Source organism: Amblyomma americanum, chromosome 7 (genome assembly GCF_052857255.1).
Source record: "Amblyomma americanum isolate KBUSLIRL-KWMA chromosome 7, ASM5285725v1, whole genome shotgun sequence".
NCBI classification, from domain to species: Eukaryota; Metazoa; Arthropoda; class Arachnida; order Ixodida; family Ixodidae; genus Amblyomma; species Amblyomma americanum.
In genome coordinates this window covers 7,185,188-7,199,167 of record NC_135503.1, presented here as the reverse complement: position 1 = coordinate 7,199,167, position 13,980 = coordinate 7,185,188, and the positions used below count along the sequence as shown (strand labels likewise).

General features: G+C 43.8%; 1 protein-coding gene across 4 annotated transcripts in view; it reads left to right on the top strand.

Annotated features, from left to right (window-relative positions):
* Positions 1–13,980, top strand: part of LOC144098359 (myotubularin-related protein 9) — a 29,502-nt gene that overhangs the window by 7,430 nt on the left and 8,092 nt on the right. For 2 of the 4 annotated variants that reach the window (XM_077630939.1, XM_077630941.1), the window contains 4 exons: positions 2,218–2,322; positions 4,335–4,424; positions 8,205–8,330; positions 9,199–9,446. In XM_077630939.1, coding sequence (XP_077487065.1) covers positions 2,218–2,322; positions 4,335–4,424; positions 8,205–8,330; positions 9,199–9,446 — 569 coding nt within the window. The remainder of the gene's footprint in view (positions 1–2,217; positions 2,323–4,334; positions 4,425–8,204; positions 8,331–9,198; positions 9,447–13,980) is intronic. The other 2 variants (XM_077630940.1, XM_077630942.1) reach the window with 1 other exon arrangement.

Here is a 13,980-nt window from a genome sequence, read left to right as displayed (position 1 = left end):
TGAACCGCCCGGTAAGGGAAGGGATAAAGGAGGGAGTGAAATAATAAAGGAAGAAGAGGTGCCGTAGTGGAGGGCTCCGGAATAATGGGGATCTATAACCTGCACTTACATCGCACAGCACACGGGCGCCTTAGCGTTTTTCCTCCATAAAAACGCAGCCGCCGCGGTCGGGTTCGAACCCGGGAACTCCGGATCAGTAGTCGAGCACCCTAACTACTGATCCGGAGTTCCCGGGTTCGAACCCGACCGCGGCGGCTGCGTTTTTATGGAGGAAGAACGCTAAGGTGCCTGTGTGCTGTGCGATGTCAGTGCACGTTACAGCCTTCGGTACAGATGAAATTTTGAGGCTCGCTGCATATCTTTCTTCCATCACACTTAGTAGTGCTTCCTCAAAATGTCCAGGACACCATATTGTCTTCAGCCATTATTCAAAAGGGGAAAATATTAAAACTTTAATATTTTGTTGAAGAGCATGCCAAGACGTCATAGAAAAAATTTGTCCTCCCTTATGCTTAATTGTGCATTTTCTGTCACGATCTCTTATCCTGAAGTCATGGCACAACATTGTTTTCAGGGTCTCAATTATACAGTTTTTACTCATTCCTGTAATAAGAACTGTTTATATAAACCAGCTCATTTTAATGTACTATGTTCTTACAAAACAAGCAGAACAAAATGCATGCTGAATGGACTCATACCAGAGCTACCATAAAATGCAAGTGTGTCAATCTTAAAACAATGTTTTGCATTCATTACGTGTGCCTGGATTGAAATGGTTTGGTGGACAATTTTGCACATTTCTGCACTGCATTATGGGGCCCACATTCCTGTACATTGCACACTCTATGTGATGTTTTACAGTAATCAGGACACATGTACAAATGTACACACAGTGCCTGGAGGGGATATGTATACAGCCCATGTGTTGCTTCAGGATGTTAAACCCCACAAATTACAGTTTACAGTTTTACTTTTAAAGTTCATGGAAACTCAGAAATGAAAGGTGAAAGAGTTGGAGCAGGTTTGTGACTATGCAAGGGACGAATTGCATGACAATACCAGGACAAGATGAGTTAATCATTCCTGCAGCTGATTTCTTTCAGTAAAGAAGCATGTATACAGTATGGACAAGCAAAAGCCAACATGCATGTGCAGACAAGAAAAGCCAAAAATTTTGAGGGCACTTGCGTGTGCTTATGTGGAGGAATGTGAAAGCATGTCTTTGATCTAGATTTTTTTTCTGACTTGTAACGTGGAGTGTGGCATTTCTCATTTCTGGTTACTGACATACTACAGCAGTTCGTCATTTCTGCTAATGACATACTGCACCACTTCGACATTTCCGGATACGACATGGCACACTAAGCCGTTTTCGGTTATGACATACTACACTACTTCGGCATTCCAGTTACAAGATACTTCGTCATTTCCAGTTGCATCACAATTTTAATACGACAATTGGTTTTTAAGGAAAGGAAAAGGCTTAGTAGCTCTCATGTATGACATCTTGGTGGGCACAACTGTGCCTTAAGGGAAAAGGTAAAGTCTCGGAAAGCATGCAGTTGGAGGTGCGTATATCATCGATCCAAACTCGTGTTGCAAGCTAGCCTCCAACTTGACTAAAACATTAAGCTATATGCAACAAGAAATGCTATGACACCACCCAGAACGCTGTACGACCAACAGTTGCTCAAAATTTTGGTGCGAATGCAGTTGGGAGGTCAGCCATTGATGCCATTGCTGGGATTTCATCCTGAGCAAGTGGGCAGGCCCTTGCCACTTTCCTTTTCATTCTTCCTTCAGTAGCAGTAACAACACATCTACACCTTCATTAATTTAGAGCCTCATTGAGTCAATTAAATCTGACTCTGGCATATGAGGTCAAGTGAGAGGTACCGCTTCCTGTGAGCACATTTTGTGCACATGGTCTAGGGTCACGCTGTGCGGACAACTTCCGGTGACGGCTTTTCGTTTGCATGAGCCATATGATGCTTTCGCATTAATAAATATCAGAGCCCACTAGCCCAAGCATGGAGTTAGAAGAAAACACATGGAGTGGAAAGGAGGAACCTAGAACAAGGAAACTGAAAGTACCTTGCAGTTTTCTCTTCCTGCTCCTTTTCAAGAAAACTTGCTGCCTGCGTTTTTCAGACATAAAAGTTACATAGTCGACTTGCAGTGCATTCTCTGAAATTGTGCATTCTTTACATTATTCAGGAGGAGGTTGTGAGCCTGAGGTGCATTATCCCATGTGGACACGCCTGCACAAGCCAATCGAGCGTCACACGGCTCTTCTGGAGTCCCTCTCTAAAGTGGTGGAAGGTATGTGTTGAATTTGAACTGACGTTTCCTTCTCTACATTTTTTTTTGCATCACCTTAGCTATAAGTGACCAGTTCAGTTCCATCAGAGCAGTCATTCCCTGAGTTCTGTTCTGCCAAAGGTTTTTTTTTTTTAGCATCATCGTTATCAGCCCAGGAATTTCCAGTACAGAACAAAGGTCTCTCCTATAGATTTCCAATTGACCCTGTCCTGTTCCAGCAGGAGCCACCCTATTCCTGCAACCTTCCTAATTTCACCTGCCCACATGGCTCTCTGCCACCTCCTTCCATGCTTGCCAACTTCTCTTGGAATCCACTTTTTTACTCTGAGGGACTGTTAGTTATCTACACTCTGCATTACATGCCCTGCCCATGCCCACTTGATCTTCATGATTTTATTGCGGATAGCATTAACTCGCATTTATTCCCTGGCCCACTCTGCTGTCTTCCTTTCTCTTACTGTACACCTATAATGTTCCTTTCCTTAACCCGCCACACTGTCAATCTAGTAATTTCAAGCCTTTTGAATAACTGTCAGTTAGTACCATGCCTTTTACTGTTGTGTAGTTCCTTGCCTTCATAGAGTGAATAATGCAGTGATGAAGTTGGGCTGGGACTTCGTGTTTCTGTGTGTTATCCTCTGTTCTAAAACTTAAGGAAACCTCCTGTCTGCACTTTGCCATTCCACGCCAGTTGGTTCTGGCTGATCCTCATCCCCAAGTACGTTTTTGCTCGTTAGCTTGTGTTCAGTATACTTTGTTGTATACGGTTCATGTGTTGTGTTGGGTGTGCTCATTCAAAGCATGAAGAACATTACACCACAGGTAACGTTTTGTTGCACTTACTCTACAGTGAACTCTGAATACGTATTCAGCCGTCAGTCCAGTGCCCATTGCCTACATGCTGCATAGTTGCACTCTTAACTTTCTGCGGGGCCATTTGTGTTTCTTTTTCCACTTGGGAGGGCAGCACACAAGAATGCTAGCGTGCTCATGTTCCCATTTTTACATGCACATTGAGGGATCCTCTCTAGAAGGGTGAATAATCTTGGATTGGCTCCCTCTGCGGTGCCTTTTATATAGCCATGCTTTTTCTTCAGAATTAACAATGGCGCGCTATCTGCTTATTTGGGTGTAAAACTTTGCAGTGTAGTTTTTATAAAAAGGCCATTTTATTAGCGGTGTGTGAGTATAATACTTTTCCAAAACCTAATCGAATATGAATATTCTAGCTTTGCTAGCGGATCAATTGTGAATAGTGTAGTTGAAAACCAAATCAAATTCAGATTGATTAGCAAACAGATGGAACAAATATTCGTACAAAACGAATATTTATGTGTCAGTGAAGCGCTAGTGGTGGCGCTATACATTGTGGAATGAAAGCTGTAGCTCTCTAAAGACTCAACACCGATCTCCACTAGGAGACACGCAACACAGTAAGTAAATTAGCTGTATGACCGTCATGTCATAAGCACACGAAAAATACCTGTTAGTACTTGTGAAGACAGCGAACAAACTAGCACCAAGTCCTGGTTGTTGACAGGGACCAGAGTTTGAGCCATGACCTCCTATATAGGTAGTGCCCTTTGTTTTTGGGTTTTGTGTTTTCCAGAATTCGGTTGGGGGGGGGGGGGGGGGGGGGGGTTAAAAATTTGGAAATATGTTTTCTAGTTAAATTTCGGGTACACATTGGGTTTGAAAAGTGTTTCGGGTACAATGACAGTGCTTGAATCTCGTTGTCAGCTTGCAAAACTGTTTGATAGGCCTTTGAGTCAAGAAGCGAGTTATTAATAAATAAAGAGCTAGGATGAAATGGTTTTTGTCAACTGCACTTTAAACTTATTGTATACGTTCGTGCTTACTGCAGTACTTGGCTTGAGCTGAAAACTCTACACATGTAGATCCCGTGAGGAGTGCACACTTTTAACTTACGGTTGTCTCTCTCTTCTTTTCTTTCTTGCCTTCCTTTTTCCATCTTCTATTTTTCTTTTCTTACGGTTTGCTTGCCTCATGAGAAATCTACCCTCTGAATGATGGAGTAAGCACTAGCCCAAACGGAGCAGTGGCGTTAATGAGCAGTTTGCCATTTGTGTCAAGATGGAGAGGCAAGTTTTTCATTTCGAGTCTGCCAGAGGGCTGGACCGGCATGCAATGCTTGCTTTGGTGCCACAATATTGTGCCTCGTGCAAGAGCACGCAGCCTGTTCGTGTTGCACATTGGGTTGCTCGCACTGATACTTTCGTCTCGTGCTTTCTTGCTTTCTTCCTTTCCTTCTTCCTTTGGTGTTGTGTGAAGCATTTAGTTGCTTGATTCCTGAGTGTTTATGGCTTGTGGCCCGATGCTTACACTCTGCATGGTATATTGTTGGGGGGGCACTGCATAGTTGTTGAATGTGACATGTGCACACTACATTAACATGAATGTAAACACACCATGATTGCAAGCATGAACACCACTTTTTGACGGTCATATTTCTTGAAGAGAGAAAAGGAGAACCTTTCGAGTTTGGGCATGAAATATCGCGAAATCTTAGCAAACTGAAGTGAGCAGACCCGCCACTCATACTACAACCTTTGTCTGTGAAGTTTCGAGACTGATTTATTTTTATCTCTAGAAATGATTCCCCAAAAGAAATGGTGGTGCGCATGTGTAACGCCATCTTTTCGGGGTTACCTGAGCTATTTATGTTAATTACTATGGCTGCTAGATGGCACTACATGTAAAAAATATGTTGTCACTAGTCGTCTGCGCATTCTACTGTGAGTGAATGTGGAGAGATGGACGTCCACCTCAAACAGCGTGTAAACATAAAATTCTGTGTGAAGCTTGGCAAGACAGCCACACAGACGTATGAGCTCCTTCGTGACACTTACGCCAACGAGACATTATCGCGGGCGCGAGTTTTCGAGTGGCGCAAGAAGTTCATTTCGGTGAGAACTTCTGTGGAAGACGACACAAGGCAGGGGCGCCCATCAACCTCACGGAATGAAAACAACATGGCTTGGCTCAGAAAAATCGTACAGCAATACCGCACCATTACAGTCCACATGCTATCAGATGCTCTCAACATTAGTAAGACAACATGCCACCAAATTTTGCGTGAGAACGTGGGGAAACGAAAGCTGAGTGCCAGACTTGTGCCGCACTTCCTCGCACAGGACCAGAAGGACACGCGGGCATCAGTGAGTGCTGATTTGCTCTTCCAGGCAGAGAAGGATGCTCGACAGTATCATTGCTGAAGACGAAACATGGTGTTTTCAATACGATCCTCAAACAAAGAGGCAGAGCACCGAATGGTGGTCCACATGCTCTCCGGCGTCGAGAAAGGTGCGGTGACAGAAGACCAAAACAAAGACAATGCGGAAATTTTTTTACGATGCCAGAGGTGTCATACACCACGAGTTCGTCCCACAAGGGCAGACGGTGAATCAAGAGTTTTGTATCCGCGTGCTCTAACACATGCATGATGCACTGCGACGCCGTCACCCTGACTTATGGACATCTGGACGATGGAGCCTTCTCTACGATAACGCAAGGCCGCACACTGCTCTCGGCACACTGCTCTCAACGCAAGAGAATTTTTCGCCAAGCACAGCATTACTGTACTTCCCCATCCGCCATACTCACCTGACCTCTCCCCATGTTATTTTTCCTCTTTCCTTGTGGGAAGCGAGCCTTAAAAGGTCGCCGGATGGGGAGCGTGGAGGCCATTCAAGATGCCACGACAAAGGAGCTGCCAGCTCTGACAAAAGAAACGTTTTCCAACTGTTTCCAAGACCTCAAGAAGCGTTGGAAGCTGTGTATAGACTGCAAGGGAGACTATTTCGAAAGGGTGTTGCACAAATGATTTCAATGTTAAACGCTTTTTTTTTTTTATGGACTCAGTCTCGGAACTTTACGAACAAAGGTTGTAGATGGCACTAACGACGCCTGGAAACAGGCCCGTGATGAAGTGGTGAAGGGTAACATAATTCACACTGTGACATTAGCTATTTCTGGTACATCGGCACTTGCCAGTGCATTGCAGACGTAGTTGCTAAACAGAACCATGCAATATATCAGAAGAAAAAAAAAAACAAATAACCACTTACACTCATGGCATTGCTGCAAAGAATTCTTGTGAGACATTGCCTGCCAATTTAGGGGTGTCCCACTAGTTTGATGACCCTTCGTTCAGAAGAAAGAGGTGCTTAAATTCATGTTAATATGGTGGCTGCTCTTTGTGGTGTGCGTTGAATCACTAGTGATCGTGGGCAAGTGTTGTTTTTTGGAAGATGCCTAATGTCATAGACTGTCTTTCAGTGAATAAATTCAAGGATTAGGGAAACTGAAGAATAACTTTATCTTATTGTTGGCACTTGAACAGCATGGGCAGACGGCCGCTTGCAATCAGGCCTAGTGTGATTCAACTGTGCTACTATGTGATGCTTGTGTCCATTGATATCACATGAGCAATTATGTTGGTTGTGCTGTGGAGCTTCGTCTCAAACATCTGCTCTTAGTGTCATGCTCTGCAGTGCTTACCGTCATGTGTAATTGGTCTTGCATTCTTACTGAGGCTTTTGATAGCTCTGATACTTGAAACTACTTCCAGTCAGGCTTTTAACGGCACCCAATTTTTGCTCTTTGTAAAATCTGCTCGTTGATTTTTGTGGCTCTGTTGATCTGCATTTGGTAGCTAAAGACTTAGTTAATACTGTGAAATTTGGCTTTGAAAGTGGAATATTTTTCCTGCCAGTTTTTAATCTCGTACCGCTAAGACATTAATAGCAGTAGGGGCTCTGTGATTGCTTGCTGGAAATAGATGGCGGTATGATCTAACTACATAGAGGCACAAAGAAAAAAGTACTTGACATTAGACTCTCTTAGCATACTGGAGACGTATACCGGTTTACCGGACCCCTCTTGTGCATGTGCAGTGCCTCCCCCTCACCCCAACAACGCCACTGCGCATGTGCAAGAGGCGTCCGGTAAATCGGTAGACGTCCCCAGGGTGCTAAAAATGTCTATTATCAATGTTTGGTTGTGAAAACCATCTGTGGCACTAGTATATTTCACTTTTGGCTTTTTCTAGCTTTGAGCAGCTTCAGTTTTAGCAAAAGTTTCTTTGTCGCTGAAATGAAGTAATCAGTTCATAAAGGTCAACTTCTTTACTCACTGTTTCAAGCCACTCTAACTTGGAGGTTTGCATTGCTTTTTTTTTCCTTTCTTTTCTTTTTACTGTGCACAGTTTTCTCTCTTGAGTGCTCATTTACAGTTCTGTCCTTTGTAACATCAGAAAGGCTCGATTCAAGCCTAAAGCTGAAAAAAAAAACAGCAAATTTGATGTAATAAACAAGACCCAGGATTAAACAATACATAGTAATCTAATTGTTATCTGACTGTACTAATTATGCTTTGTTCCTAACCCAGTACACGTTTCATCTCTCCTTGAAACACGTTAGATTCTGCTGTAACAGGCACAGAGTTAAATTACTGTTCTAAATTTATTGTATGAAGTAGCAAAGAACTTGGTAGTTTTTAAAAAAAATTGCCACAGGGTGTTTTCTATATGTGAGGATGTAGGTCAGTAGGGTTCAATGGTAAGGCTTGGAGGCTGTAACTGTGCCAGTGAATTTCCAAAAATGTTTGACATTTGCACATTGCTCTGCTACTGTCAGTAAGCAAGCAAGGCACTGACACTTACACCTCTCAGCACCGCATGGAACATTTGGCTCAATACTGAACACTCTTCAATTTGAGGAAGCTGCCAGGTTACTCGGATAATTTCTGTAGTCTCAGAGGTACTAACGTGCAAGGATTCCTGATGTGACAACTTCAATAGGTTTTGAGCACTTCTTGCCATTCTGCTGCTGCTTGAAGCTTTGTTGCTTTTGTCTTCACAGCATCCACAGATACTGGTGTGAGCATGGACAAGTGGTTGTCCCGTCTTGAAGCATCTGGTTGGCTGAGCCACATCAAGAGCGTTCTGTCCTGTGCCTGCTTTGTTGCCCAGTGCCTTGATCAGGATGGTGAGTGGTTTTCATACTGAAAGCAGCCTGGTAGTTTCTGGTATTGTTACACTGACAGGAAGGAGCCCCCATATTAGTTATCACTTGCTCTTTGCAGGTGATTGGATTGAAATTTTGGCCAAGGAACCAAGTGGAACTTGAGTTCTGATTACTTTGTCAGTTGTCACAGTGACTGTGCACTATTGTGCCAGCATCATATTTAACGTTAAGGCTAAGACAACTGCGCTAAAAGAAAATGCTTAAAGGAAATGAATATGTCAGACTACCTACTAGCCCAACAGTTAACTCCTTTGAAGTACTGTTCCAGTCTTTGTAAGACTGCATACTGTTATACTTTTATCCCAGCTCATAATCTTGCTCCCTTTAAGCTGTTTTTACTTGGCTTGCATTCTTCCCTTTGGTTTTGATTTGTGCAGTTTGCCTTTAGCTTCTGGTTTGACTTTGCCAACGATTTTGAGGTTTAAAGGGCACAATATTGTCTGAAGCAGGACAGAAAGTTAGGTTTGTTGGTTTGGATTCATTATGGCTACCGCAATGTGATATGATGAAAGACAAACATATGACGACTTGGGGTGAATGCTTACTAGCAACATTAGTGCTTTATTGCAGCGCTCAGAATGCAATAGACATGCTTGCAAAAAAAAAAGCAAACAAACCTGGTTTTTCTTGTTTTTCATTGCTTATATTTCTTCCAAGCGGTGCGATGAAATGCTATTGTTGCTAATAAGCAGTTAATTATCTTACCTTCATCTTTTATAATTTCACACTGCTCCACCCACAATCACTATCTTTACTGTTCTCATGAGTTTAGTGCTTTGTCATAGCTTACCCCAAAGCTTTCCAAGGAACTCTCTGATCGCTTTTCCAGAACGGACGGTCGTGGTGCATGGCTCAGAAGGCACCGACTCAACACTGCTGGCCTGCTCCCTCGCCCAAGTTATCCTGGACCCAGACTGTCGAACAATGCGAGGCTTCCAGGCACTTGTGGAGCGTGAATGGCTTCGGGCAGGGCACCCGTTTCGTCTGCGCTGCCAGCATGGTGCCTTTTCTCCACCCAGCGTGAGAACCAAGGATCAGAGCCCCACCTTCCTTATATTCCTGGACTGCGTCTTCCAGGTATGGACAGGTCATGGGTCACCTGTGGGCATGATGCGTTGTCCAGTAGAGCAGAAAAGGGGTGTTCAAAAAATGGCCGGATATCTTAAATCTCCCATACACACCACACTGCACCGTGCCACGCCAAGCAATGCCACGCCACTTCCCACGCCACACTACTGGGACAAATTCTGTTATTTCTGCGCTGAAGTTGAAAATGTCTCGGGCACCATTAGAGCACTGCATGAGCTTCGGCCAGCCGTGGGCTGGGCCCGAGCCAGAAAATGTGCTATTTTGCCAGGCCCGGGTTTGTACATAGAGGAGCTGCGTACGAATTATGATTCAGTATTACAGGGTGCAGTACACTTGAGGCATTTCAGCTGCAACGCAGATGGAACAGGGCCATGGTGTTGGCTGAGAAAAAAATTACTCAATGCTTATTTACTTATTTCTGCCGCCCCCACGGTCGCTCAGTGGTTATGGCGCTCGGCTGCTGACCCGAAAGGCACGGGTTCGATCCCGGCTGCGGCGGTCGAATTTCGATGGAGGCAAAATTCTAGAGGCCCGTGTACTGTGTGATGTCAGTGCACAAGAACCACAGGTGGTCGAAATTTCCAGAGCCCTTTACTGCGGCGTCCCTCATAGCCTGATTTGCTTTGGAACGTTAAACACCCTAAATTGAATCAAACTTATTTTTGCTGTCTGCGTTTTCCTCACGTGGGAAGAGTTACAAACAGTAATGATTTTTTTTTTTGGTCTGTCACCCGGAACATGCATGTCTGACCATGTTGAAAGATAAAAGAGAAGACGGTAAAATGAAAAAGTGCAAAATCCAGTGGTGGGCATCTCTTCAGTGGCATTCTTAGTGGAGTGTTGTAGCGCCTGACGTGCGGCCTATTTGCACGAGTGCGTTTTCGTACAAAAGTATTATATAGCACTGCTGGCGTGGGCTGTTCCAGCTATCGGCGAGCACATCTACCAGAAGGCTCTTCGCATCTGCTGTTTTATGTTATCGCTCACGACTGGCCATTTGAAGTCTCATAAGAACACCTGGAGAAGGACCTTCTTTCGACTGTTCGACGAGCAATGTCTGTTCCAAGATAGTCCTTGATTGTCTGCCTAGCCTCCTAAAATTTCATCGCTACAATATGAGAAACACCATTAAAAAAGAGCATATTGATTTAAGACACATTGGGTCTTCAAACATATACTACACAACAAACAGATGCTTTTGCTTTTAGTCTCCACAGATATGCAGCCAGTGCTGCCATGAATTTAACCCATCAAATCATGCTCATTAAAAGAAAAAATTGGTGGTGGTTTAGCTCTGGTTAAACCTGGAGTGACGCGATAGCTACAGCTGGCCGAGTGGAACTTGATCAGTTGAATTGCAAAGTCAGTCTTTCGCCGCTCCGTTTCGCTGTGCATTCCTTCTTCATCTTCATCCCAATTGACACGGTGCATGCACACAGCTGTGGCAGCTCGGTTTCGCCGGCGCGCCGGGTCACAGGCAGCAGCAGCTGCTCCGCACCACGTGGCTGGTCACGTGACCAACCAGGTGACGAACCACGTGATCAGCCACACCGCCGCGCCGCCGGCAGCTGCTCCGCACCACGTGACAGCGTGGCGGCGCAGCCACAGGGAGGCAGCGCCACCACTGCCACGGCGCCGCCATGCTGAAGGCTCGAAATGCTACCGTAATGTAGCTATCTCTACAAAAAAGAAATAACATTGCTACGGCTTCAGTGACATTTTAATAATAAGTCATATTAAGTACATGGGTCGCAAGAACTGACTTATTAAATGTCTAGAGGTAATGCAAAGTTTATTGCGCAGGTACGCAACCTGTTGCATTTGGGTTCGGGAAGTTTTGGGCCATTCATAGACAAGATCACTTTAGAAAGCTGAGCAGGCGAATCAGCCTTGTCTTTTCTTCTTTTTGTGTTTAAAAAACCAATTTTTTCAAGGGTTATTGCAATTTCAGTGCTTTTGCAGGCAACTTCTTTGCTTGAGTAACAGACTATTTGCACTCAGTAAGCAGTTTACCTCTTGTGCCACTGTGGGAATGAGCCAGAGCTCAGGCCAAGCCAGGCCTCACATTGTTGAGCTTGGTGGGCCGGGCCCACCCTCAGTAGTGTGATAATATAGCAGGCCATCATGAGGACCAATCTAGTTGTGACTGCGCTCTTGTATGTTCAAAGCTCCATGATTCATTGTTCTTTTATGTTGCTGTAAGCTGTTTTGATGAGTCATATTGGGCCGTTAGCAGTGCAGAGTTTGTATGTAGCATTTTTTTTTTTCCTGTAGTGTTAGTGGGCAGCGTGTGCATCATCGGTTTATGTGCAGATTTTTTCTAGAATTCGAGAAGTTAAAGTGACCTTGAGTGCGTATGCACAGAAAAAGAGTGATACTTATATAGTGGGATCATTTAAGCTAATTTATACTGTGTCTGCAACCCTTTCTAGGACGGCGGGACACAAGTGGTCCCACTTGCTTTAAGTGCTGACATGCGTCCAATGGTGCACCTGTGTTCTGTATTTTTGCATGTCGAATACTGCTGAACTATAAAACAAACCATACAGCTTGTTTTTGTTTTTTTTTACTAATAGGCCTTGTTCTGTGTTTTTACAAGCATTGGTGTGGAGCTTGACACAGCCTAGTTTGGAGGCAAAAATAAATTTTCAAATATTTGTTGAGTTTTTGAGCTTTTTCCTTTAGTGAAATTTTCATTTCTAATGCAAGTTTTCTTATGTGTTGAAAAGCTGAGGTACGGATACATACCATAGTTTCTCTTTTTAAGCAGTCATTGGTACAAATATATACCTCCTTTTTTGCAAAACCAATTGACGAAATGGCTTCAAAGTGATATTCAATTTCTAGACTAGTTACGAGTGCGGTTTTACCATGTGTATACATGTGAGACATATATACAGCTCGCCTCCTATAAAGGTTTAAAGCTTCTTATGCTGGTATTGCACTCTTAGTGCTGTGTATGCTTGTTTTGAAGGCACCTGGGTTGACCAATACACTTTGCTGCACTATGCTTAGAATATGTTTTGCCGCAGGGTTCCTAATCAGAAATCATTTCTGTTCAAAAAGTGCTCCTAGTTAGGAGGGCATGTATTATGAGTACATGTTCCATGTTAAGGGTTGTTCATTATCGACAAAAGGAATTTGAAAAATGCTTTTATAGTTGCAAAACTGTTTATTATCACTGTCATTTTGGAGCCACTGTTTTGATAAAGCATTCATCAAAGCTATTCAACGCGAAGGAGTATGGACATTAAATTTCCAGTCTCTTCTTTTTTTGCATTACTGCAACTACACAGGCCTCAGAAAAGACAGAAATTAAGAAAATACACCACACTGTGCTTTAGGCAACTTTCTACATTTCTCCAGGAGTTAAAAAAAAAAAATTGGTTTTTGAGGAAAGGAAATGGTGCAGTACCTGAACAGCTGTAAGGGAAGGAATAAAGGAGGGAGTGAAAGAATAAAGGAAGAAAGATGGCTTCAGGATAATTTCCACCACCTCGGGATCTTTAACCTGCTCTGAGGGGTGCCTTTGTGTTTCGCCTGCATTGAAACACTAGTTGGTTTGGGTTCGAACCCAGGTACTCCGGATCAGTAGTCGAGTGCCCTAGCCACGGAGCCACCGCGGTGGGTCCCCACGAGTTTCAGTCTTGGTTTCTGCAGACCATGCAGGCGAACATCTGTACACACACCTGCCACATATCACGTGAACTCACAAAGTGCTGCAATGAGTTATTTAAAGTGCACTGGGACATGTGTTTTTTCATTCTGTCACTCTTCAGGGCTTGTACACTGTTATCAAAAAAAAAAAAATTTTAACCTGCACATTGTGCTGATGGTCATAAAACAGTCTGAAAGTGATGCCTCTTGAAAAGCACTCTGCATGACCTGTGCAGTTTGTTTCTCAAGCACGTTCTCTGGTTACCTATGTATTTTGAAAACTTCTATAGTAGAAGATTTTGTGCAAGACAGGATCGTCTCATGGCAGATAGTTTTTCTTTTATATGCTAATATGCTGGTGACGAGAGTGGTAGTCACAGCAGTGCAGTGCATAGGATGTGCACACTCACTGGCAGTTTACACGACAGAAAAGCTGATGCGCTGACATTAATGGAGGTTGCACTTACTCATGTCTCTACATTGCAAACTGGGTGTTCTTCCATCTGCACCATTGGAAGAGCAGCTAGTGGAGTTCTTTCAAATTGCCTTTTGAGCTGTTGGGCACAGAAAAGAATTACACAACATGGCTTGCAGGCAGGGTGCAGCTTGCAGGCAGGGTGCAACTGCGGCCACTCTTGGAGAAAGAAGCTATGGAATGAAAAGTATGAACAGAATGTGCATTTCATTCTGCTTTTTTGAAGATTTGGAATTAATCGCTTAGCACCATCTTGCACTATATTAACTTAGCTGTGTCCCCTCACATCACAGTTCCCATAGCCACTGCTCTGTGCAATAGCTATTTAAACGTGGTGAGGTTCTGCTGCACAGGCCACTGGGCCGACTCCATATTTGGATCATTCTTCAG